This window comes from Bison bison, unplaced genomic scaffold (genome assembly GCF_000754665.1).
Source record: "Bison bison bison isolate TAMUID 2011002044 unplaced genomic scaffold, Bison_UMD1.0 scf7180017863702, whole genome shotgun sequence".
NCBI classification, from domain to species: domain Eukaryota; kingdom Metazoa; phylum Chordata; class Mammalia; order Artiodactyla; family Bovidae; genus Bison; species Bison bison.
The window spans coordinates 2999526-3027349 of record NW_011494274.1 but is presented as its reverse complement, the minus strand read 5'-3'; the positions used below and the strand labels follow the sequence as shown (position 1 = coordinate 3027349).

Sequence of the window (27824 nt, the reverse complement as noted above, 5' to 3'; positions counted from 1 at the left end):
GAAAGTTATTTCCACTTACATGAAAATAAAGCTAGACGTGTTTATATTTACTAGAAATAAGATAAAATGACAGCAGAGTAGGTTTTCACAGATTGAATGTTAGGGAATGAATAAACGTGATCAAATGCTTTACTGTAAGAAACATGTGGTAACAATTAATTTAGATAGAAGGAAGAAGAGTGAGAGCATTTATAAAGCACTTTTTCTGAACTGAACACCATACTACGTCATATCATTTTCACATGTATATAATTTAATCTTCACAACAAGCTTACAAAAGGGATATCACCATTCACAAAGATGAGGCAAATAAAGCCCCAAGGTTAAGTAGCTTTCCAAGGGACATGACTTCCAGCTCTGATCTTGTAACACTTCATATTGTCACCCATCTTGGGGAAAGTCTGAAAAAAAATTTAATTATCAACCATACCTATATATTCCATGCCATACTTTAAAATAGGGTACATCTGGTGTCACAAACCCAAATAAATGTGATACAATGTAAAACCTCAAAAGAGACTGCATATTTTGAAATTTTTCGTTCCTTTCAGAATTACCTTAAACAATACATAAAGCTAGTATGGTGGCTGATAGAGATTTCGTTTAAAACCTAACATCTGAAAAAAAAAGTCAGCATTTGAGTTACTATTAAGCTTAATTACAATACTTATTAGATTTAAGACCCTTCCCTCCCACATTAAAAAATATCAGGTGAGTAAGAAAAGGAGGGAAAACCATTAAAAATCATAGTTTGATGCATTTCTTTGGCCCAAGAAAAGGAGGGTGTTAAGTGTACAGACATCATCGTATGGGTCTGGATGGACACCAGCCATTGTCCGCAGGCTCCTTCCTATGCTCAGACCTGTTCCTCTGGCTGCCACGCTCTCTTACACGTGCACGTACACACACATGCTTACACAGGCACTGAAACTTGGCATGCTTCTCTTCCCCAATGCAGATAAACCCATTCTCTGTTCGACCGGACGGCTCAAAACTTTTTGTTGATATTTTAAAGGAATTATCAAAATTATATCGCATTAATCCCCATTTGAATATTTATTATAAAACAAAAAAAATACACCTAAATTCAGAGTAAAGCTACTTATTATTTATTTACTTCTGGGCAAGATAAAGGTATGTGAGTACAACAGAGTTCAAATAAAGTAGCTACCTGGCTTGATAAGAAACAGACACTTGCTGGGACCTTCCTGGTCGTCCAGCAGTCAAGAATCCATGCAATGCAGGAGACTCAGGCTTGATCCCTGAGCCAGAAACGAAGAGCCCCCATGTTGCCAAGCACCGAGCCAGCACTAGGGCTCTACAACTAGATGAACAAGTGGGTTTGTTACATACTGTGTTTCAATTAAACTTTAATTAAAAAAATAAGATACTTGAAGGTAGTAGAAAATTATTATAAATATTGAAAACAAATGGGCAAAACATCTTGAAAGTTTTATAGACTTTGCATTTAAAAATTATAATTGATTACAAGCTACACTCTTCTACACTGACAGTAAAGTAGCTGCATTTTGGCTAATAAGATACAACTGGTACTAGTCTACTCATTTGTATATAAACATATACTTTCTACATTTTAGATTAAAAATTATACAATATTAAAAAGCTTATAAAGTAAATTGCCAACAAAAATATGAACTCATTTACACAGTTCTGACATTGGGGAATTAATTATTATAACTATAATGTTACGGACTGCTAAACATGGGCAATATATCTAAGTTACAGAATAGTTATAATGAAATAATAAAAGCAAAAAATTAAAATCCATAATTTAGTAAATTTGCTCGTTTAAATTAAAAAAAAAATCACCATTATGACTAAACGTGCCAAATTCCATGAGGTCCTGAATGTGGGGATCTTGGTGCTCTGCTATTTTTTGCAATAGGCAATTTAACCCAGATCCTCCTATGTTTCTGATAAAATTTTAGAGGATAAAACACTTTTATTGAAAGATAAGATCTGTAAACATATCCTTAATATAAGAATGTGAGCATCTGCCAGTGAGAGGTATCCTATCAGAATACTAGACTTACTAGAGCAAGTTATACACATATGCAAAAGTGTCACGGTTAGGAAAAGGATTTTAATGACCAGATCTTTCTTTGCTTGCGTAAAATGGTTGGAACAGATTCAGTATAAGACTAAACAGATCATAACTGTGTTTGGTTACTCCCTTTAAGGAAGCCTTGTGTCACATATCTGAACTGCATAATAGACACATGGGGTGAAGAGCGTCTGGCAAACTGGAATCTCCTGATGAGGCTGGGAGCTGGTAATTTTGAGGTAACCGCTTTTCCAAATGTGCTGCTTTGTAGGATTCCTCAGGTCTTAGTCATATTAAGGAGCCCAACAGGTTACCTGCTGGTTCAGCTATGCTTTATTTCTCTTTTCATATAGTTATCTAATGAACAGCATGTCAACCTGATCCTACCAGAAAAATCAACAGGCTGCCTGAGAAAATATCTTACTTGCTGTTCTCATATCTTACTTGCTGTTCTCTTTACTTAATGGAGTTTTAGGGCATTAAAGGCAAGAAGGTACTTGGTAAATCCAGCAATGATCTGTATCAGGATTTTTCCTTGTAGTTTTAGGTGCATCAAAACAACTTTTTTTTATATAGAAATGAATATTTGCTAAAACACAAACTAGATACCTTTTGATATCTAAATGAACAAAAGGAGGAGAAATAAGTTAAAACTGGTAATATATACTGACTGTTGTGCATAGAATTGCTTTGAGTTTGTGAAGTAACATCAGACACAGGCAGTGTTTTCACCTACAGTTCGCCCACACTCTTGAAAACCCTTTCATCAGTCACTGACTATATGGATTCTGACATGCCTAAATTCTTATTTTTGCTAACAGCAGATCTGACCAGAGCAGGTGATGTATACCCCTCTCAGTGACCTCTCTGCAGGGCCAAAGGTCTGCTTTATCCCCTGTAACTTCTGTAATGAGGAATACTCATGCTAAGTGTATTAGCAGTCAGGAGTATGGCAATTACTAGTGAATGGCTATATATCTGTATGAAACTCCAGGAGACAGCCTAGCAAAGACGTATTTGGATAACCTGTTACCTTACTAAGTGAAATGCTCATATATCAAAAATGAATAATTCCAAAATGTTAAAGCACATTATCCTCCCAAGTCCATTTAGTCCTTGACAATTTGTACAGCCATTAAATGGAACTTTGTCTTTTCCCAAGGGCATGACACTATGTGCCTTTACCGAAACACCGTGGCGATGAATGGAGACTGCTCTCATGGGTGCAGCTGTCTGAATGTAGGACGTCTGGATCCTTAGTGTTTGCCACAAACCCAGCGAAGCTGATGGTCGGTCTGAAGGTCAGTCAGTTCTTCAACAGCTTTCCAGCTGCACTGGCAGGCGTATGCTCGTGTTCCTTTCTTCTTTACCAGCTTTGTTTTTAATTTGTGGAATTCTGGCATATTGTTCCTGTTGGTAAAACAAGAAGGTTTTAGTATAATAGTTTTGTTCAGTGCTTAATGACTTAAAAAAAAAAAAGAAATCCTCATTGCTTTATTTTCCAATCTTTACAACATCCAAACACTAAACTACTCCGTGTTTTCACATGCAAAACAGAAGATACACTTTGGTTTCTGAGGGTTGCAATATTTTACAATGGTAATCCTTTGTCTGTTTATTAGGCTGCTGTAGAACACAGCGACGTAAAGAGCTGAAGAATCACTGATTTGTCCTATCAGAGACCACATGATGTAAGAACAGTGGAAAAGACGGTGGTTCATCTCCAACCTCAAATGCTCACCCGGGCCATATTTTAAAAGCTTGCACATGGAGGGCATGTAAGAGGCATAAAGGAACAGGCTTCTGATATGTTAACTACGGAAATTTTTCATTAATAGAGAAAAAGTGCTTGTTATTTCTATGTGTTGAATTCATATTGTATCTCATTTGTTTCAATTTGTTCTTATTCACTTATAGTATCAGGAAAAAAAAAAGCCTATCCTGAAATAAATGTCAATAATTTTAACATAATTGAGTCAATGGGCAGAACTCATGAAAAATGATAACCATCTGACTTGGTGCTATTATAAAAAAGACTACAGAAGTTAAATTTAATTCATAGAAATTAACAGAAAATCAACTATGATTTTCATAGTTCATGTACTGAGTTTATGTAATGTAACTATTCCATGGCAAAAGAAGATGAAAAAATTCAAAGTGGAATGATGAAAAAATACACAGTAAAAATGATGAAATACAGTACAAATTAAAAGAAAAAAGATAGTGCTATTATTTCATGTTTGCAAAGGAAAGCAGGATGTAAAGTGCCCTCTGGCGGCCAACGGGCACCACACGCAGTATCGCACAAAATTCAGGCACAAGTTTGACGCTGACAAAAACCTGAGAGGCTTTCCAAGGCCAAGGGTCTGACTTCAGGAAACTGAGACTTTGACCAGCTGAACGACTCAGCTAAGGTTACAGTGAGATAGGGGGAGGAATGAGTAAGTTTTATGGGAAAGAGAACAGCTGAACAAAGCTAAATATGTTTGATTAAAACTAAATGGCTATGTGAAGAGGTGTCCTTTATTCAATCTATAACATATTTTGACAGACTTAACATCTGACACTTGATTGGATTGAATCCTTACAGAGTTCAGGAACAGGAATCACGGAAGCCAAGGAACTAATTAATTAATACATTTCAAGTAGTGCATTATTTTAAAAGCTTCGAAAGAAAATATCATTATTTTCCATAAAGGAAATACAATTTAATAGAAAAATAAGAGCATTTTATTTAGCTATTACGGCAGGATGGTCAAGTATAGCTTACACTTCTTTTAGACAGTTCTAGAACTTGTCAAAGCTACACTTACTTACTTACTTACACTTATTGCCCTCACTTGTAAGATAAGGACAATGAAACAACTAAATGGGTTTTTACTGTATAACCAACATACAGATTGGTACCACTAAAAACGAATGGCTCCCAATGTCCTGCTGGGCATTCTGGGATACTCTTAGAACTTTTACATTGCCTTCAGTCATCACCTACTTCTGGTTTCCCCAGTGAACATTTCCCATCCTCCTCAAGTGTTTCATCTCCCCTCTGCTTCTCTACTTTCAAGCAGATCACATCTTCATTCACAAAACCAGGCAATGAGATGTGAAAAGGCTTCCATTTCCTAGCTTTCCCCCCGAAAGCATCAGCATATGACCACCTTCTACCCAGGCACAGAGCAGGCCTCTTCCTACCCACAGCTCACTTCCATCAGCACTCTGCACCAAAGCCTCCAGGACCTTGCTACTCACATAACCTCCCCTTCCAATGTCTTCTCTCCCCTCCACAATATAAACACCAAAGCATCTCCTATCTTAACTAAATAAGCCTTTAACTCTGCACTCACTGACAGGTTTCCAAATCACCTTTCTGGGTAACATCTTCCAGTCTCATGGTTCTGACTACCACTGTACAGACATTTCTTATCTGAGCTTCAGAGCCACAGGTTCATCAGCTCCCATAATGAACGTATAGACGCCTCCTTCAAAACTGTTCTTAAATTCTATCAATGGACTGTATCGTGGCCCATGTTAGTAAACCAAGACAGAAATCCAGGACCCATCCTGAGTGACATTTGTCTCTCATCTTCCAGTAAGGATTACCTCTAAAATAGCTCTTGAATCCATCTCTAGTCTATCCTCCCCACTGTCATAACTCAGATCCTCATTTCCTTCCCACTGGATTACCACAATATCCGCAATCAGTTCAGTTCAGTCGCTCAGTCGTGTCCAACTCTTTGTGACCCCATGAACCGCAGCACACCAGGCCTCCCTGTCCATCACCAACTCCCGGCGTTCACCCAAACTCATGTCCATCGAGTCGGTGATGCCATCCAGCCATCTCATCCTCTGTCGTCCCCTTCTCCTCCTGCCCCCAATCCTTCCCAGCATCAGGGTCTTTTCCAATGAGTCAACTCTTCGCATGAGGTGGCCAAAGTATTGGAGTTTCAGCTTCAGCATCAGTCCTTCCAATGAACACTCAGGACTGATCTCCTTTTGGATGGACTGGTTGGATCTCCTTGCAGTCCCAGGGACTCTCAAGAGTCTTCTCTAACACCACACTTCAAAAGCATCAATTCTTCGGCGCTCAGCTTTCTTTATAGTCCAACTCTCACATCCCTACACGACCACTGGAAAAACCATAGCCTTGACTAGACGGATCTTTGTTGGCAAAGTAATGTCTCTGCTTTTTAATACGCTATCTAGGTTGGTCATAACTTTCCTTCCAAGGAGTAAGTGTCTTTTAATTTCATGGCTGCAATCATCATCTGCAGTGATTTTGGAGCCCAGAAAAATAAAGTCTGACACTGTTTCCACTGTTTCCCCATCTATTTCCCATGAAGTGATGGGACCAGATGCCATGGTCTTAGGAATCGCTAATTCCTGTGATTCTAAACTGATCTGGTTCCCATAAATAGTGAGCAATCTTTTATAAACTCAAATATTCAGATCTATCCCCTGATTAAAAACCTTCAGTGGTTATCCACTGCCTAAAAAAATTAAGTCCAAATTCCTCAGCACTTCTTCCACGCCTCTGCTCTTTTTGATCTCTTGCTCCTACTTCACTTCTTGCCAAGTTCTGCTCTTATATCCAAAACTCCACACAGTCCAAACTGCTTGGAAGTTGCCAAACACACCATGCGGTTTCACCTGTGTCTTTAAAAATATCCCCTAAAAGACCACCAGTGTCCACATGGCTTGCCAGGCAAACTCCTGGTTATCCTTCAAGGCTCTGAGGCTTTTTCTGATACCTCAGGGTGGAATGCATCCACCTTGCCCTGTGAAAGTCCTCTTTCACATTTATCACGTGATGTAACAGTGTCTGTCTCTCCTTCTCAAAACTGAGCACTGCTTGAGAGCAGGCACTGTGTCCTATTCATCTTGTGAGCCTGGTATTTAACAACGCTACAGACTAGGTCCTAAAGAAAGCCTGATGAAAAGAAATGCTAGTAAGCTCTACGGAGAAGGCAATGGCACCCCACTCCAGTGCTCTTGCCTGGGAAGTCCCATGGACAGAGGAGTCTGGTGGGCTACAGTCCATGGGGTCGCGAAGAGTCGGACACGACTGATGCGACTTCCCTTTCACTTTCATGCACTGGAGAAGGAAATGGCAACCCACTCCAGTATTCTTGCCTGGAGAATCCCAGGGACGGGAGCCTGGTGGGCTGCCCTCTATGGGGTCACACAGATCTGACACGACTGATGTGACCTAGCAGCAGCAGCAGCAGCAGTAAGCTCTATAGAATATCATATCGATGATCTATATCCTGATGGGGATTCACAGCCTCTCCTTTATTTGTTCCATTCATCTATTTTTAATAGTGTAATGAATCTTCTAGCTCTATCTAGAAGTCTGTAGTTTTTAAAAACCAGGCTGCTCATAGCTATGGGCTTCCTAGGTGGCGCTTGTGGCAAAGAACCTGCCTGTTGATGCAGGAGATGCAAGAAATGTGGGTCCGATCCCTGGCTTGGGATGATCTCCTGGAGTAAGAAATGGCAACCTGCTGCAGCATTCTTGCCTGGAAAATTCTGTGGACAGAGGAGCCTGGCGGGCTACAGTCTATGGGGTCACAAAGAGTAGGACATGACTGAGCGAGTAAGCACAACCACCCCCAGATCTACAGTACACCAACTGCGACTGCTCTTGATAACTCGGAGACACTGAAAGCTCCTCAAGTACAACTACATCACCAACAAGCTTCCTTTATGCCTGTGCTCATTGACATTTTGATGGTATACACATTCTATTATACTAGTTTTATAACAATTGGCGGTTCATCTTAGTGAAATATGTGGACTATTCCCCATGCATTGTATCAACTAGAAGAAAGCCTATAGCAGAGGGCTTAGATAAGTCAGAAAAGATGAAATGAATCTGAAATTAAAAGCTAACTTTTCCAACAATGGGATTAAAAAGTGGACTAACACAAATCCAGGTCAGGAATAAGGGCTCCTGACCTGGATTTGGGGATTACACTAGGCTTTTTTGGGGTTGGGGACCATGAAATCTCTCAAATTGTAATTTTTCTATGTATTTACATATTTGAGTTTTTCTTTGCATATATAGAGAGGATTCAAAGTTTTCACAAGATTTTCAGAACACTTTTTAATGTGAAAAGTTTAAAAACTCTTACATTCACATTAGAGGAGACTCCTATAGATCTACATGAGAACAGCTACCAGAAAGGTGTGAAGAAAGCCATTCACCCGTTTCCCATGCTACAGAAGAGTGCTCTAATAATTCTGATTACTTGTATCTGAAAATATAGTCTTTGTTTAGGCACAGGTCTGGGGGCCCCCAAATGCATGATGTATGTACTTTACTAATTTTTAGCCCTTAATTTTTACTTGAAAACGTGAAGGTATAGCTCAAATATATATATATATATTTCTTTTTTCAAATATATTTTTATAACTTAAAAATATTAGGCATTCATGGAACTTCCCTGGTGGTCCTGTGGTTAAGACTCTGAGCTCCTAATTCAGGGGGCTCAGGTTTGATCCCTGGTCAGGGAACTAGATCCCACATGTCACAAGGTATAGCCAAAAAAAAAAAAAAAATTAGGCATTCAGTAAGTATTACAAAAACATGAGTAAAACATTATCTCAACCACAAGGAGGGAGTCAGACATATACCAACCTAAGAGTTTTTTAACCTTTTATTACAGTTAAGTACTGTAACAGGTACAAAGTGCTGTGGCCACATGAAAAAGGATGAGTTTAATTCCAAGTTGAGAGAGTGGTAAGGGAATCATGGAAAATGAGCAATGAATTGTACCGAGGGACATGTAGGGTTTAGGTAGATAAAATGGTGGGAAGATACCCCAAGAGGCGGAGAGTTTACACCAAGTCATAGGGAATGGGAGCACTGAGTGCTCTGACGTAGCTATAATCTTGTGAAGGTGAAGACTGTATGGTGGAAAGACAAACAAAGCTGGGTGACAGACAGATGGGGACTGACTCGTGGAGGGTCTCATATGCCATGCTAAGGAATTTAGACATTATTCTGTAAGCAGAGGGGTTTGGGGCAAGAGAATGGCATACTCAGAGTTATGCTTTAATTCTCAGCAAGTGAAGGGCGGTCTGGAAGAAGAGACTATACTCAGGAAAAATAGTGAGGAGGCTACGTCTGAGCTCTTGTCCAGAACTAACATGTCCTTAATTAGGCTGATAGCACAGATGGAAAGGAGATGATGCGAAAAATATCAAAGAGCACAGGTCACAGAGTCTCGCCAAAGGCACCAAGAGGCATCACAGCACAATAAGAAATATAAAATTGCATTAAGTACATTTTCACAGAGTGAAGTTTTTAGGAACATACCTGAAAAACAGGTAATCACATGATTTGTCCCACCTATAGTCATCGTAGCTTTCTACCCAGAAATCACAGGCTGTACAACGCAGATGGTCACATGCTCTGTTCAGAGAAAAAGAACTGTACATTAGAAATGATTGGTAAGTTTAAATTTGAAAAGTTTAAATCTGGGACCTCCCTGGTGGTCCAGTGGCTAAGACTCCATGATCCCACATGCTGCAGCTAAGACCTGGTGCAGCCGAATAAATAAATAAAATATTTTAAAAATGTGAAAATCTGCTGATTAATTCATAGACTATACCATACATTACAGATTACTGAGTAAACAACAGAAATACAAAAATGAATCTAAGTTTTTATACTAATGGACTGATTACCTATTTGAATTTTTAGGTTAAATTTCTGCATAAACCTACCTATTTTACTAAGATCTAACATACTGATATATATATATATATATATATACGTACACATATATATTTACAGATTTAAAGAAAAAAACTGATGTGTAGACCTTTTAGTTTTTAAATTGCACCTGAGTAGATCTTCACTTAAGATAACTTTTTAAGTGTTTCCCTTCCTAATGAAATTTCAGGATGCCTCTATCACAGAACTGCCACACTGTATTGAAATGAATCTGTTTCTCCTGTAAGTGCTGGGACAATATCTTATTTGCTTCTGTTTCCCCACTACTTTGTATTAATGTATTCATTCACTCACTTAAAAAATATTTACTGAAAGCCTACTATGTGCTGGTGAGATTCTGTCCTCATATAGCTTAGATTCTAATTTGAGAATAAACAATACTTATAATAACTAATATACTATATTAGATGATAAAAACGCTTTAAATAAAATAAAAAGTAGAGTCGAGTCAATAAACCTGGAAGCACTGGGAGGAACTGTACTGTAATTTTAAATACAGTGGTCTGCATAGGTTTCACTGGGAAGGTATGTCTATATAAGCAGTTTCTTTAGATGAAGTGGTAGTTGTAAAGGAAGTGGGATTAAGAAATGCTTATATTTAAAAAAGATGGAAAAAGAACAGGCTTGTATGTTGATGGCAGAGATGCAGTAAAGAGCCAAATGCTGCTGATGAGACAGGACAGAACTGCTAAAGCGATACTTAGCACATAACAGGTAGTCAGCGACAACCTGAGGAACTGAAATGCCAAGCAGATCTCAAAATTCATGTACTATACGGTAACGACAGGAGTAAAACGATAACATACAGTAAGAATTAGTAATTGCTGCTGCAAACAATTTGACTTGTATAGTAACTGTGATTTACTTTAAAGAAATCTCCATTGTTTGAAGTATTTTAAAACTAGAATCAATATAGATACATTTGATCACCTAAAAATTATAAGGAAATAAGGGTTTTCTAAGATACCAAAAACAAAGGGAAAAGACCAGTAACAGAGTGAAAGAAAACATCTTTAACACATAATCAAATACTTATACTGACAAACAGTGCTTACAAACTACAAAAATGAAAAAAAACCTAAAATATACTCTCACTAATATAGGTAGCATAGATGAGTGGTTAAGAGTGCAGACAGGATTGCCTAGGTTCAAATGCTGATTCCCCAGCTGTGTAATTATAGTCAAGTAACTTCTCTGTGACTCAGTTTCCTTATCTCTTAAATGGTGATAATACTTACACGCTCACAATTAGTAGGAGCTAACCAAGCTAATACTGATAGTGCTTGTAACAGTGCTTGGCACACAGCATTTGTTAAAGTTAAAACACTATATAAAGAATTAAAATTTAAAGCAACTATGGAATATATATTTAAACCAATTATGTTAGCAAAAATTAGCACTCTCAGACATTTCTGGTGGGTATGTGAACTTATAACCTTTTGGGGAAAATCTTAGTATGATTTAAAGTTAAAATTATACCTAGCTGTTGTGACAGCAATCCCGTTTTGGGGACTCTACAAATAAAAGTACCAGAATATAGGCATATATCTCAAGAATTTCTACTGCAATATTGTTGAAATGGCAGAAAAACAGGATATCACCTGTATAGCTATCCAAGAGGGAAAAGATTGAATAACATTTATACCATGGAATATCAGGTAGTTGATAAAGAGAGATAATTACATTTACTTATTGACCTAAAGGTGCACAAAGCTAGGTGCACAATAACATATATAGCATGATCCTGTTTTTGTAAAAACTACTGCCCAGATTTTCCTGTACAGGTGTTTATAAGTTTATAAAAACATTTTGCTGTTGTTCAGTCACTCAGTCCTGTCTGACTCTTTGTGACCCCATGGACGGCAGCACGCCAGGTCCCCCCGTCCTTCACCATCTCCAAGACTTTGTTCAAACTCATGTCCATAGAGTCGGTGATACTATCCAACCATCTCCTCCTCTGTTGTCCCCTTCTCCTCCTGCCTTCAATCTTTCCCAGCATCAGGGTCTTTTCTTTTTAATTTTTTTATTTTATTTTTTAACTTTACAATATTGTATTGGTTTTGCCAAATATCAACATGAATTGAAAAAGACACATGTACCCCAATGTTCATGGCAGCACTGTTTTAATAGCCAAGACATGGAAGCAATCTAGATGTCCATCAGCAGATGAATGGATAAGAAAGCTGTGGTACATAATACACAATGGAGTATTACTCTGCCATTAAAAATAATACATTTGAATCAGGGTCTTTTCTAATGAGTCAGCTCTTTGTATCAGGTTGCCAAAGTAGTAAAGCTTCAGTTTCAGAATCAGTCCTTCCAATGAATAGTTAGGGCTGATTTCCTTTAGGATTGACTGGTTTGATCTCCTTGCTGTCCAAGGGACTCTCAAGAGTCTTCTCCAGCACTTCAGTTGGAAAGCATCAATTATTCGGCACTCAGCCTTCTTTATGGTTCAATTTTCCCATCTGTACGTGACTACTGGAAAAACCATAGCTTTGACTATATGAACTTTTGTTGGCAAAGGGATGGCTCTGCTTTTTAGTATCCTGTCTAGGTTTGGAAGGAGATTGTTATCTTTCTCCTTATACACTTTGACCTTTGTTTTTTTTTTTCAATAAACATATAATACTTCTACAATTAAAAAATAAAGTCCATCATTATATTATTTTCATTTTTGTTTTTTTTCAATAAACATATAATACTTCTACAATTATAAAGTCCATCATTATATTATTTTCATTTATTTCCCTCTAAAATTCAGATATGTCAACTTCAAAATTACAAATATATTCTGGCCTGAAAGTTTGATAATGCTTTATATTTCTAAAAATATTAATTATAACAATAACTAAACATTTAAAATCTATACAAGCTTGAAAAACAATTCTATATTTTCTCTTGAACCGTTAGAAATCTATGAAATTGAATTTGTACATATGGAAATTCAACACACTTATATTTGTACACATTTGAACTTGGATTTTGAATGTACAGGTTAGGAAAATGCAAAATGATGGTTCCCAAAGCTGCTATAACTGGCTTTCTTATGCATATGTAGTTTATTACATGACTGCACAGAGTGTTAACTTTAATGCCTTAATACATATGTGCAATTTGGCTGAATTACTGCTGTTGTGGGAACTATAATTTAGAATTTCCTGACATTTTGTATGTGTAAAATTTCAACCATAATGTTAAATACAGCTTTTTAATTTAAAATTTAGTAGTTTATTCAAATCTATTCACACTACCACATTTTCCTACAAACACTGTCCTCTGAGAAACATAAAACCAACTTGCAGCTAAGAAATCATTCTGCTGCTACGATTCACTCTATTAGATCATAATTAGTACCAGTCTATGGAATACTCCAGTCTTGCAAGTAGTTTAAAAAATGAGCAGGGTAAAATTCAGTTTGGCTTGAAAATGACACCTTGGTTTTATCTATACCTTATCAACGGCACCACGCTTTGCTATTACTCTTCCTCCTTTCCACCAGCTGGGTAAAAGACTCAAATCTTTACACTCTAAAATCATTCAGGATTACTCTCAAACCTGAGCTTTATCCAAAATTAAACAGATTCAACAGGTAGAGCAGACCTTCCTTTATACCCTCGGCATGTACATCAGGGCTTGTTTTCAGAGCTTAAATATATTTTTCTTTCCTAACTACATATAAAAGAATATCTAACATAAAGTCATGGTTCCAATTAAAGATACCTGTCAGGTCTTTCCTCTAAAATGTGAGGAAATACAAATATGAAGGTGTCACCAATGGCTTTGTCCTTTTATCTGGCTAGTAAGTAAAAAGATGTTAGCTGTGGGAATGTCCAAAACACAGCCCAATACAGTCTTCTGCACAGACTCTGAGGTTCTCAGTCAGAGCCACACAGTGCACTGGGGAGTCTTGCTGTTTGGGCAGTTGGAAAACAAGAACAGAGCTTCCTTCTTGCATACATTATATAATCAACTGGTATACTAGAAAACATAATGGACTAGGAATCAAGTTACACAGGTGAGTCCTTGCCTTGGGCAAGGAACAGCACTTGGGAGTCATTTTTGACAACCTTCTCTCTGACCTCCAATAGCCATTTAATCACTGAATTCTGTCATTTATATATTTTAAGTATCTCAAGTGACACCCCTTTTCCCTGCAGCCACTGCCAGCACGTAGGTCACCACGGCTACCGCTGTCTCTCTCCTGGACCACTGCTAACTGCTGCTTGTTGACTGGTCTTCCAGCGTTCCCTCCTGTCTTGTCCTTCCAAGTTCCAATCCATTTTCTATTCTAGAACCAAAATTTCTTTAGAAACACAAATATGATTATGTCACTTTTATTTGCTTAAAACAAAACAAAAAACAAATCTAACAACCCAACAGCTTCCACTGCCCTAGGACTTACGTTTCTAAAATCCTCCTCAGGGCCCCAAACCAAAGATCCCTTGACTACCTCTCCAGCTCCTTCCGGAGCCACCCTTTCCCCCACTCGCCACACTCCAGCTCACCTGGCTGCTCCCTTCCTCCAGAACCTCCAGCTTCTCCAGCTCAGGATCGCCTAGTGTGGTATGCCCGTCTAATGTGGTGCGTCCTCATTTAACACGGTGGTGCAAATGCTCCCCTCTCTTTGCTTAATTCCTACTTACCACATCACAGTCTGATTAAATATTATTAGCTTAGGAAAGCATTCCCTAACCTTTCATATTAGTTAGAATGCCCATTATCCATGTGTATAGTATCCTGTACTTATCTTTTACATTACATATTATGTGGAAATTAAATAGTTATTTGTAGAATTAAAGTCTCTTTCCTTATCTAGACTGAAAGCTCACTGAGGGAAGGGAAGTGTCCACTTATTTGTTTGCCACAAGGTGTTCACTTAAAACCTAGGACTCAGCAAGCACACAATGAATTAATATATGTGTAATGAAAATAACACCAGTGCTTCAATGTCCTCATTTACAACAAGGGGTTAAAAATTCTTGTTCTATCTGCATCTTGGTTTTTTCCTGTGAGCAGATGAACCAATACACATACACAAAAAAAGTACTCTGGACAGTATAAAGTACTTCGCACATATAATGTTTTACATGCACAGGAATAGGTACGTGCTTATCTTTCAGTGGGTGCTGATTTGGGTCATGAAGAGGGTGGTCAATGATTGATATCTTTATGATGGGTGAAGAAGATCTGTGAATATAAACATTTACCTGGCATATAAATGCAAATTCTATGTGTGTTTTCCATTCTAGACAGGGAAAAAAGGTAAAAATACTCAAAGGCAGAAAAATGTTAAGTGGAAAGTATTAATAGAAGCAATTACAAGTGTTCTACTGGAAGTAGAGTATCTGACCTAAGCTTCAACTGGAGGTAAAAGAACTGAAAAAAGAAGAGGAAGAACAAAGACACCAGTTTGGTAAGGCAAACAATGAGTTTAGAGTTAATATGAGACAGATTTCAGCTCTCATTTTCCTTCTGAACAGGGGAGAGGTGCTCAAAGCTGTATGTGAGGGATCTTTTCTTTGATGCTCTATGTGGCTGAGACTACAGGAGACATAAGTGGATGGTAACTAGGAGACCTTCGCTGTACAGTTCATGGGTGAGTTGAGAGAAGCCTGGATCCACGGCAGAGTGGTCTGGCAATGGCTGAGACAAGTCCAGCTGGGCTGACACAGGTAAGTCGGGACTGACAGCAACCAGACGGAATTCTTCTCTAAGGGCAGTCTGTGTCTCTAATTCTTTGTACAGACAGTCCTCAAGGCAGGATGAGTCAGGTGCTATCAACACTTATTTACAGCCCTCACAGCAAGCATCTTTCCTGTGGGCTGCTGCAGCCTGTCCACGGCCTGGTGTTCCTGGTCTAGATTCCCAGTTTCCCTCCCACAGCCCTTTTTTCTGAGCCTCCAAGGTCTAGGCCAGCTGCACCCTCCAACAATGTCTTTTTGGATCCCACTTTTATTATTCAGTACAATGATTATCTCTCCTGAAGTGTGATTGTGTTGTCATATAGCACAGTCTTTCATTTCTTAAAAAATTACCAGAAAATGAAAAAGTGTTTTAGAAATAATTAGACAAAACATAGTAATTTAGTTAAGTAGGCTTCTGTAAAAGTAGAACCAAATTTATCAGGAGAGTAAAATGATTTGCTGAACTATTTAATAATAAACAACACATGGAAACAACCTAAATGTCTATTGAGAGATGAATGGATAAAGATGTGGCACATAAACACAATGGACTTCCCTGGTGGCTCAGATGGTAAAGCATCTGCCTACAATGCGGGAGACCTGGGTTCCATCCATGGGTCAGGAAGATCCCCTGGAGAAGGAAACGGCAACCCACTCCAGTACTCTTGCCTGGAAAATAACATGGACGGAGGAGCCTGGTAGGCCAGAGTCCACAGGGTTGCAAAGAGTTGGACACGACTGAGCAACTTCATTTCACTTCACATATACATAATGGAATACTACTCAGCCATGACAAAGAACAAAATAATACCATTTGCAGTAGCATGGATGGGCCCAGAGATAATCATACTAAATGAAGTTAGAAAGAGAAAAACAAATACCGTATGATGTCACTTATATGTGGACTCTAAAATGTGACACAAATGAACTCATCTTCATAACAGAAATAGACTCAGACAAGAGGACAGACTTACGGGCGTCAAGGAGAAGGGGTGGGGGAGACGGCTTGGGAATCTGGGACTAGCAGACAAAAACTGTTATATATAAATGGATAAACAACAAGGTACTCCTGCTGTATAGCATAGGGAAATATATTCAGTATTCTGTGATAAACCATAATAGAAAAGAGTATGAAAAAGAAGGCATATATATGTATAATTGAATCACTTTGCTGGACGGGAGAAATTAACAACATTGTAAACAACTATACTTAAATAAAAAAAGATTCACTAAAGATCAGTCTGTTTCCCCACTTTATGACAAATGACAGCGGAGTGGGAGTCTGAGGCTGCGGGGGCTTGGGACAGGCAGCACCGTGACTGTAAGACCACCCCAAACCAGGTCCTGAGTGAGACACTGGGTAAAAGGTGGGCTGGGGAAGAGACGCCAAAAGGAGGGCTTCTGCTTTTGAAATATGTAGAATCAAGAGACTCTGCTTCAGAACTCTGGGTACTCCAGACCCACAGCTTCTCACGCTGCTTGGCCAAGGCAGGGTGCACGGCACATCATACAGCACATGGCTGACTGTCCTCCTGTCCACGCACTGGCTTCCAGTGCCTGGAGGAAACAGGGCGGAGCAGAAGCTCAGCTCCTGGTGTCCTGTGGAAACCAAGCTGGGATGGAAGTGAGCCAGGCACTTCAAGTGATCTTAGAGAAGGTGTCAACACAATGAACAACACATACCCAACATCAAGCTTTCACACTATCCCCTACGAATAATACACATTTCAGTAAAGTGTCCTTGGACTGGCTAACAAAACATACCTCTTATGATGAAACAGACTCATGCCAAGATGATAAGAACTATGTTTCAACAGGGTAGCAATTTGGAAAGACCTAATTAACGTTAATGTATTTCTGACATCTTACCTTGGTGAAGCATTTGTCCCAATCCCACATGGAACGGTGCTTCCGCCAATGTACACTGGGCTGCAGCTAGACATGTTCAACAGAGGGGAGAAAACCAAACCAAACCATAAAAGAAGCATGAGAAGTCAATTTGGCCTCATTGACTCTACATTCTTGAAATCAAATTGTATATTTTCCTGAGCAAGTCAACTATTACAACGAAGAGGTATTCATTCCAGGGTCAGTGCTTTATTGGATAAAACCTGCACATTCAGAACCACTCAAAGAGTTAAAATGAGTCAGAGGAAAATGTGTTTGCCAAATAATGTAAGGGACAAAGTAAATACTGAAGAGTATAACAGCACATTAATTCTGAGAAACTGTTCACACTTTTTTTTACACAGCAGAAAATTATTTACAACAGCAATAACCTCCCATTTAAGTTCCTTTGCACTAAGGAGTCATAGACCAGAAGAGCACGGAAAATGCTGCTATTGGGTCTTTCCCCTGAAAACTAACCAGTGCTTTGTTGCTCAATGTTGGTAAATGGTAACAAAATCTACTAGACCATGCTTAGCAGTGGGTGTAATTCACTGAAGCAATCCCGACTTACCTTTTACCAAGGCCTTGAATGGAAGCTCTGACAGATGTGTTACCTGAAGATTTAGATTTTAATTTCTGTTAAAAAAACCAAAATAATAAAAGACCACAGGTAACTTGGATAATTGTAACATGAAAACTAATATTCGTTATTTTGTAACAAAAGTATTTTAAAATGGCTTAAATAAAAATTTCCTATGATTTTAAAGTTTCAGAAATAAAAACAATGATCAAAACCTTTTAAAAGCAAAAGGGAAGTAGACCTCCCTGAGGAATTTACAAATTACTATGCTAACATTTAGTCTAGAAAATTGACATACTGCCATTATTAGCAAGCTAAGATTTAGAGTCACTTTATAACTCTTCAGTTAATACTAGAGTTCAATGATTTAATATGAAGGATCTGCTATTTAAAACTTCATCCTGGAAAAATGCAATTGAGGAAAAAAACCTCAGACTCATTTTAAAGGCTGTAAACGGTACTCACCTGAACTAAAAATAAATTAACCAAACTCCTGGGTAACTTCAGGAATATTAGTTTTGATCAAACGGAATGGTATCAACCATTAGATATTCAATGAAAATGTAGAGCTACCTAGTCACAGCCATACAGTAGTTCCTATATGGTTACATAACGTCATCATTAGCAAGCATTTATTAAGTGTTAACTGGTATAAGGTACCAAACAACATAAGCCAACCACATCCTAGGACCACCGCCAAGGAGAGGAAATGAGAAGGAGAAAAGGCGATTTAAACTATGCGGAGACATGCCATCATTTACCTAGTAGGTGAGGAAATTTAATGGAGGCAAAATACTTTGTTTTACTATTTTCCCTTAACTCTTTTGTTAAACAGAACTGGAAACATTTTTGGTGCATATCTGACAAATACTAATGTGCCTGAGTCTCTTTTTGTCTTTGGAAGCATGCTCCATGTGCCATCCTGGCTCGCGTTTATGACTCAAAGCTGGCACACTGGGACAGCTGCAGCTGTTTCCAGGCTTTCTTGGGTGAGTCTGAAAATGGTTAATGAACAAAATAACTGGCAAATAACATAATACTGTAAGTCAACTATACTTTAACTAAAAAAAAAAAAAGAAAGAAAAACAATGCAATGGGTGAGCAATGGGGGAGAGAGTATTGTTCTCAGGAGCATAATCTGGCCTCTTAGGACAAGCTGGGCATGGACTGGCAATTCACACACTTCTTTTCTCATCCAATCAATGTTTGACATCAACCTGCTTTTTTCCAGAAGTTTACTTGGGTTGCTTTCTCTCCTGCAGGTTGGAAAACTGAATATAATCACTAACTTCAAAAAGGGAGCATACAAGGACTTCCCTGGTGGTCCAGTGGTTAAGATTTCAAGCTCTGAAAGCAAGGGGTATGGGTTCAGCCCCTCGTCGGGGCACTAAGATTCTGCATGCTGCAACGTGCAGCCAAATAGCTAAATAAAATCTGTTTCCTCATCCTCAAAAAAAAGGGAGCACACAGAAGAAATGTGTAAAAGTGTATTTCTTCATGATTATAAAACCTACTTTTGTTTCAAATTATCTTCTCTAATACTTCTTTAGAAAAGTACTTCCTTCTCTTTCTGAAATGCCTTGATCTGAAGATACATAGCTTCTGGTAGTTCAGTGGCACCTTCACTACTTTGGCCCGGGTTCAATTCCCAGAGGGGGAACTAAAATCCCACAAGCCACGCAGCATGGCCAAAAAAAAAAACAACAAAGAAGTAAATCTGGGAAAATGTTAGAGTATGTTCAGTATGAGTAGTAAATATACAGGTGGCTGTTACATTATTTTACAAGCTTTTAAAAAGTTGTCATAGATACACAAGTATTTAAAAAATTAAAATATTACCAACTAACTCATTAGTTCAGGGATGAGAGCAATGGCAAAGCATCTGAGATGCTAAGCACATTCCTATAATGCAAGCTGATTTTAATCTTTTAGCAGAGTGCTCTTAGAGTCTACAAATAAATGCAAGTAATCAACTTCATCTGTAAGTTGCATTTTGTTCAACGCCTTTTCTAATTTATCATTCTTGATGAGAAATAAACAGCAAAACACACACAGTTTCTAATACTTTTTTCCTGTATAAATCTAAGTGGAATAATTTCTTTAAACAATTTTACTTCTCATAATTCAGGACTATAGATACTTGTAAATTCTATAAGCTTTTAGATTATTCTAAACATGTCTTGAGATAATGAACGAATTGCTGTTACCTTTATGACACTTTACTTACAAAGTGTTTTTTGTCGAAGTGGGGCTCTTCAAATATTTCATTAATGAGACTGTCAAGATCATCTTCTTTTTCAAATGTTTCTGCTGATCTGAAAAAACAAACAACAACAACAACAAAAAAAACCAAGAAAACATTTGAAGCTTAAGTGCAGATAAAGTCAGCCAAGTATCTGAAGAGTTTTGTTTCAATAAAGTCTATTGTTAGAGTTGATAACAAAAGAATTGTGATGCAATTTTTTTTTGTACTATGGGCATAGCCCAAGTTTCTTGAGAAAAAGATGTAGTTTGTTGAGTACAAATTCACATGTGTACTTTTACATACTTAAAATATAACATTTAAAGCCATATGATATATAAGAGAAAGGTAGGTATGTACTTTTCTAAATTATATCAACCACTTATTTAAGAATAAAAAATATGTACAATTGTAAGTAGAACCTGAGAATTATACACAAAGATAATTTTCATATGTCTAATTTTCCCCTAAGGGTTCCATTGTAAGTCAAATAATAGTCTCTTTACTACAGGAGCCAAAGGTTATATAACCAAATGATCAATTACAAACCCACACAGAACAGTGTTAGTTGCTTGATGGAGTACCTCAACTACCTCTTTATCTTCTGCAGGTAAAGCCATCATAGGATTACTGACAAACTGTTACTGCATGGGACTTCTATTTAACAGCTAACATTTACTAGATGTTGGAGAAGGAAATGGCAACCCACTCCAGTATTCTTGTCTGGAGAATCCCAGGGATGGCGGAGTCTGGTGGGCTGCCGTCTATGGGGTTGCACAGAGTCGGACACGACTGAAGCGACTTAGCAGCAGCAGCAACATTACTGAATGTTACGGAATTCAGTAACATTTACTGAATACACAGATGTGAAGAGATTAAAAAACGTGCCCAAGGTCATATAAATAGTGGAAGGAGAGGCTTGGAATTGAATCTAGGGCAGTTCAAGATACCTAACAGTAAAGGAGACTAACTCTCTTCAGAGTTGCTATTGTACAGATGCTATACATCGTTAGTACTTTATAACTTCACTGGATCATGAAATTATTTATTTTAAAAGACAGGCTTTTCAGTCTATTTCTAGAAACGTATTTGCTCTGAAATTTTTAACATCAGGACTACAGTCCCGATAGTCTCTGATACTATTTGTGCTGTGCTGTGCTGTGCTTAGTCGCTCAGTAGTGACTCCGCAGAGTCCGACTCTTTGTGACCCCATGGATTGTAGCCCACCAGGCTCCTCTGTCCATGGGGCTTCTCCAGGCAAGAATACTGGAGCGGGTTGCCATGCCCTCCTCCAGGGGATCTTCCCAACCCAGGGAGGGAACCCAGGTCTCCCGAATTGCAGGTGGATTCTTTTACCAGCTGAGCTACCAGGGAAGCTCCTGATACTGCTTAGCGTGTGATACTTACCTGACTTAAGAGAATGCAGAGGCTGCTAACACTGAATGACTGACTCCATTTCTGTATAGACTCTGCCTTTTCAGTTTTTCCCTTTCTAACTTTTACCTTTATTATTTTCCACTCTACATTTCCTTCATAGCTCAGTTGGTAAAGAATCTGCCTGCAATGCAGGAGACCTGGGTTCAATTCCTGGGTTGGGAAGATCCCCTGGAGAAGGAAATGGCAACCCACTCCAGTATCCTTGCCTGGAGAATTCCATGGACTGAGGAGCCTGGCGGGCTACAGTCCATTGGGTCACAAGAGTCGGACATGACTTAGCGACTAAACCACCACCATACTGGTTTCTTGCCAAGGATGCTTTCCTCTTCACAGAAGCACTCCAAAAACCCTCTGGCAGCTGCCACCCTCTCTTATCACTACTGAAGAGTAGTTTTTATCCATTATTCTACCTCCGTACAAGTATTAATATACTGGATTTAGCATCAGTTGGTGACCTGGCTGAGGGCTTCTCAACCTTAGCAATACTGACATTTGGACCAGATCATTCTTTGATGTGTGTGTCACAGTGGTAGGCTTGTGCACTGTAGGATGTTTTATAGTATTTTTGACTTCTACCAGCTAGATGCCAGTAGCACACCCTTCCTCAATTGTGACAATCAAAAAATGCTGTTGTCAAATGCCCCTTGAGTGGTAAAGTCATCAACAGTTGAGAACTATCCACCTAGTTTAAATTAAGCTTATGGAATTTAAGCTTAAATTAAATTTCCATAAGCTGTTGTGGAAAAACCCAAATGAACTTTTTGGCCAACCCAATATTTAATCTCTCTGAATCGCCTGCAATGCAGGAGACCATGGTTCGATTCCTGGGTTGGGAATTTCCCCTGGAGAAGGGATAGACTACCGAGGCCACTATTCTTGGCTTCCCTGGTGGCTCAGAGGGTAAAGTGTTTGTTTCTTGGGCTCCCCTGGCGGCTCAGATGGTAAAGAATCTGCCTGCAATGTGGGAGACCTGGGTTCCATCCCTGGGTTGGGAAGATGCCCTGGAAGAGGGCATGGCAACCTATTCCAGTATTCTTGCCTGGAGAATCTTCGTGGACAGAGGAGCCTGGTGGGCTGCAGTCCATGGGGTCTCAAAGAGTCAGACACGATTAAGTGACTAAGCACACAGAACCTCAGACATTTTGTACGTAACAAGCAGATCTAGACAACTACTTAAAACTTCTTCCAGGTGTAATACGCTGCCTCTGGCCTCTATATCCCTCAGCTACAATGAAACTCCTTTTTTGCCCCCAAAGTCTCTACTGCCCAAATCATTACATTCAATGGCCTTGCTCAGTAACAATCCTTTTAATCTTTCAGAAGCACCTGACACCAATTCCTTCAATTTCTATTGTGACAGCAGGTTGCTAAAATGTCCCTGAGAAATTCTCTCCTTTGGTTTTCAGGATGTTCTCTCTGGATTCCCTTCTCCCCTGCAGTTTCACAATTTCAAGAATCAGATGCATTCAGATGTTACCAGTCTACTCAGTACTGTTAGGGGTTTGAACTACCAGCTTACATTAAGACTGGTCTGTTATTAGAGCACACAATTTTATGACGTCTACGCTTACCTATGTTTTCCTATAGAAGTGGGAAAAAAATGCCATCATTTCACTGAGAAAACATATACATTTTAAAGGACAATATAATGTTGTTTGGTTTTTTGATGCTACAATACAATAATCTTTATCAAAGGTTAATAAATAGCTATTGGTTCTCTGATTTTGCTTCTTATATTGAATCTTGATTTAAAATATAGTTTCTGTCAAAAATAAAATACATATTCTACATAATACAGACAATTGGGGTTTAACACTTGAACCACAATTAAATGTGAAAGGTATACAAAAAAGCTTATATCTAGGTGTACAATGTCCTAGTAGACTTGGAAACATGAACTTGGGCAAGTAACTATTTTTCTAAGTCTTGATTTGGTCAGTTAAATGAGTGTAATAATAGCATTCACTTCATAAGGATTTGGAAATTAAATGAAAAAACACACATAAGGCTCTTAGTATACAGAAAGGATTCAATAAATGTTGGTTATTATTATACCTATTATCTAGGAGGTTATGATATTATCTGTAAATATTCCCCATCTGTATCATCCTGAACCACATTATTCTTATTGCAGTTCAACTCACATCAGTCTTTAAAAAAAAAAAACAAACTAATCATATATTTCTCTTTATCATTTTGAAGTCTTCATCAAATTGCTATGTTCTGACTGTTTATATTAGCAGCTGTTCCTGATATCCAGATGTGGCATAGTCATGTATTAGTTGCAGAACTGTCATTTTAAAGACACAGTTCCAGTATTTTAACTCTTTTAAGAAAAAGAGATACAGGCTAAATCACTGTACAATTGGCAGATAGTCTCCTATTAATAAATTCATAATATAAGTAGGTTCCTAACTTTCTGGTATCAATCTTGGCTCAGGATAAAATTTTAATGTTTGACATTATATATTGCATTTATATTTAAGTTTAGGGTCTTTGTTGGTGCTTTCTGTGCAGTTTACCTTTATAAATATACTGCCAAGTGAAAAGTTTTAACATGTGAATAACAGTAGCACTGGCTTGCTACAGCTTCTGTAAATGTATTACTGAAGAATTTGATTTAGTATGGTGGGATGGGGTACTAGGATTACGGATGGATTTTACAGACAGAGGCATAAAAGGACCTGTGCTTGGAAAGGATCTGTCCACCTTACTAATCCTTACCATTTTCAGCAGCTAGCTCCAAGTCGTCCTATCCCTCTGTGCTAGTTCTCCTAAGATGAATAGGCTCTTGGAAGGCTCTTTGATAAATTCTTTCCACGCTCAAAGGAGTGAATAAAAAGAACAAAGAAACTGCAAGCTAACACTGCTGTAGGACAGGAATGGTAGATCTGCTGGAAATCAGTATAGAAGGATGTCCAGCCTTCAAGATAACAATATACAAATTAATGAGAGTGATATTTGCATATACAGTCAAGTGAGCCTTAGCCCATTCAAAGCAGTCATTTTAGTTGGCTCAACATTTATTTCTTAGAATGCTGCCCAGCACTCAACTAATTTTTAGAGCTTCTGTTTCTGAACTTTAGACTCTTTGGAATGTTTTTATTGTGACGGCGAGTTTTTAAACAAACATCTGTCATTGGAGGTAAAGCTAGTAAATTGGGTAGCAATGGTGCCGGGCTCTGGGAAATCACATAGAGGTGCACAAAAACAAAACAGAATCCACAGACGCAACCATAAATGAACAAGACTGAATCTCTTGGTTTGTTCCAAAGCTGCCTCCGTGTAATTCCACAAGGGTTTCTAAGAGATTCAAGCAAGAGCTGTTGTAGAGCCTCCCAAGTTATCACTTTGAAGGCCTATACTCACTCTGGCAAAAACGGAATTGAGGGGAAGTGGAGATAAGAAGAAAGTCATTGCTATTTAATAATTACATAGGAAAAAAAAAAGACTGACAAATATGAAAGATACTTTTTTAGATCAAAAACCAAAACTTTAAGAAATTTCCCCAAATTTCAATTTGGATGCCTGAGATCCTCTGCGACCCTTAGTTGGGGCCCTGGGTAGAAGGATGGTGGTGGGATTAATAGAGTGTGACCAATAACTAAATCTTTTTTCCTAAATCCAACCTCATTCAATTCTGAGCTTCAAAGGGAAAAACAACAACAACAACAATAACTAATGATGGACCAGAATGCAAACGTTTTCTCCAGCAACTGGCCCAAGGATTGTTCTGCCTGAGGAATGGGGTCCCCGCACCTGAAAAGGGGACGAGAATCATTCACGCACACGGAGGCCCGGGTCACCGTGACTCCCTCAGGGTTCGAGAGCAGGGGCCTAAGATGCACCCCCTCTGCCCCCCTGGCAGCCGCGGGGATGTGTCCGGGTGGAACAGACCGGGGGAAGCCGCGGGCTCTCAGAGGCGGGGCCTGCTCGGGGGGCGGAGTCGGGCCTCGGAGAGAGATGCTAAGATCCTCGAGGACGAGGCGCGGGAGTACGTGCGGCCCCGGGGAGTGAGGGACTGAGGGTCTGGGCCGGAACACGGAGAGGAGATGGAGGTCGTGGGAGGGGCGGGTGGGAGTACGGTTTTTTCGGTCTGGAGGCGGAGGGGTGGCCTTAGGGCCTGGAGCAGGCTTCACCACAACAGTCCACCCCTCCCGCCTGTTAACCTGAGATTCTCTTTCGCCTCGGCTCGGTTCTGGTCGTGGCCGAAGAAGCCGCCTCCGCCGCCTCTGGGCCGCTCGACCGTACCCAGTCTCAGTGGGTCTGGTCGGCAAAACTTGGACTCCACCTCATCCAAGAGCTCGTCTAGGTCCTCCGCCATCTTGTATTCTCACGTCTTGCTCCCGGGTTGTTCTGGCAACCGGTGGTTTCCAGGAGCAACGCGAGGACCGCCCCCCCACCATCCCTTCCCGGGGCGCGCGCCCCGTCGCCCCGCGCATGCGCGCCCCGTTTCCGAGCCTCGCGAGGCTTGGTTGCTGACGAGCTCGCGCGAAAAGACGCGGTGGGGTCGCGAGGCCCCCAGGCGGGCGAAAGTTCCGGCGGCGGGGCGGGAGCTCGGCGTTGTCCGTTTCTGCGCTACTGGCTTTCCTGTTCCCGATTGTTTGAAGTGTTTTGTCCCGTCTCCCTCTCCTCCTGGACTCAGGTTGTAACCACAATCGCCCGACTCCCTAGCTCTGTCATCTCCTCCTCGTCTAGCCCCCTTGGGGTCCCAGTCGTATCCCAGCCGTTCATAAGTTATTTAAATGGTCTGCGGAGAAGCCTGGAAAAGAGAAATAAGCACCTGTGTCAAAATATTCATTTCTCGTAGTCGGCAGGATTCGAACCTGCGCGGGGAGACCCCAATGGATTTCTAGTCCATCGCCTTAACCACTCGGCCACGACTACTGCTGGTGGTTCCTTTGGCAGTGAGATCTATGTAGAGCTTGCACACAAGTGTCTAGTTACAGGTATGTTTGCATCTCTACAAAGGTTTTCGGTCAGTTTAAGCGCACATTTGAATGTTTTAGTTATTAATAATTTTAGCTTCTCGGAGGGGATCTTGAGAGTATCGCCAATCATAAAAAACTGAATTTTAGTAAAATCGCTAGTTAGAAAACAAGAGAGAGGGAAGAAAGGTTGGTGCTGCTGTACACTGGCTTGCCGAGGGGTGCATTTTTCCGGCGATAACTGGGAATCGTAGGGCCCCGGATCAGCCTCCCGGCCTCCTTGCGTGATCAGCTCGACTTCCCCGCCGCTAAGCACAAACAGCTCCAGGACTCTTTTTACCCACTACGCACTAAAGTAGTGCTCCCCACTGATTTAAATTCACTATGCAGGGCTAGAATGTGCCACAGTGTCTTAAAGACACTGCTCGGAAAAGTATGATGTGTGATACACCTGCAAGGTATTGTCTGTCCTGTAAATACTACGTATGCACACTGAAACCTGAACTTTTGAGTATTTCTGAAGGGGAATTGCAAAGAGGTTGGCAACCTTGGAAACTCTGGAGATACTATGATCGAAATGAATTAGTAGCTTCATTTAGTTGGGTTTTTTGTTGTCTGTTCAGAATATCTATTAAAGATATTTTTTTAATTGTAATTTTTTTATATTTGTTTTCCAATAAAAAAATTACAATTAAAAAAAAAAGATATTCTGATAGATATTCTGAACGACAACATACGATGGCGCAAATGTAGAGCCAACCTTTAAATATTCATGACTTTTGGGAGCCAGTTGTTAAATGCAGCCACTGTGAAAAAATTAAATTATGTAGACTTACAGTTAATTATATTAAAAAACAAAAACAATAGTCAAAATTCACCACGGTCTGGTTATTATCCTATATTTTATTATAATTTATGTTTGAGGTTATTTACATCTGTTGTATCTGCAATAGTTTACAGTGGTCTATTGGTTGTGAACCTCTTCCTAACTTCCCATTCGTGATGTCACTTGGGTAGCTTGAAATTAGGCTTCCTGGGTGTATTTACACCAGGATATTGCAAATGGTACAAAATACTTTTCTTGCTAGAGCTAGTTGTCAGGCACTTATCAGCATGTCACTAATGTTTCAGTTCAGTTCAGTCGCTCAGTCGTGTCCGACTCTTTGCGATCCCATGAATCGCAGCACGCCAGGCCTCCCTGTCCATCACCAACTCCCGGAGTTCACTCAAACTCATGTCCATCGAGTTGGTGATGCC

At 39.5% G+C, this 27824-nt stretch overlaps 1 protein-coding gene, 1 long non-coding RNA gene and 1 other non-coding gene across 3 annotated transcripts in view; 1 reads left to right on the top strand and 2 right to left on the bottom strand.

Moving 5' to 3' along the window:
* Nucleotides 1-167: 167 nt before the first annotated feature.
* On the bottom strand, nt 168-26062 carry LOC104983938 (chromosome unknown open reading frame, human C8orf37). Its single transcript, XM_010833483.1, has 6 exons — nt 25809-26062; nt 20188-20275; nt 17952-18016; nt 17360-17425; nt 9384-9479; nt 168-3475 (listed from the first exon to the last, which is right to left on the bottom strand). Exons 1-6 carry the CDS (start codon nt 25961-25963, stop codon nt 3322-3324), a joined length of 624 nt encoding a protein of 207 aa, XP_010831785.1. The 5' UTR covers nt 25964-26062; the 3' UTR covers nt 168-3321.
* A 29-nt stretch (nt 26063-26091) lies between these two features.
* LOC104983937 overlaps nt 26092-27824 on the top strand; it is a 2954-nt gene continuing 1221 nt past the window's right edge. Inside the window, exon 1 of the long non-coding RNA XR_824695.1 lies at nt 26092-26588. This is a non-coding gene — a long non-coding RNA (uncharacterized LOC104983937). The remainder of the gene's footprint in view (nt 26589-27824) is intronic.
* Nucleotides 26445-26526, bottom strand: TRNAS-AGA. The gene has a single exon. It is a non-coding gene; the product is annotated as a tRNA-Ser (tRNA).

Bases quoted from the DNA above. Each gene is read 5' to 3' on its own strand.
- LOC104983938 (XM_010833483.1), bottom strand. From the start codon at position 25,963: ATGGCGGAGGACCTAGACGAGCTCTTGGATGAGGTGGAGTCCAAGTTT. The intron at 20,276-25,808 runs GTTAACAGGCGG...TTGTTTTTTCAG, and splicing joins GAGGCGAAAGAGAATCTCAG to ATCAGCAGAAACATTTGAAA. The intron at 9,480-17,359 runs GTAAGATGTCAG...TTCTCTGAACAG, and splicing joins GGGACAAATGCTTCACCAAG to AGCATGTGACCATCTGCGTT.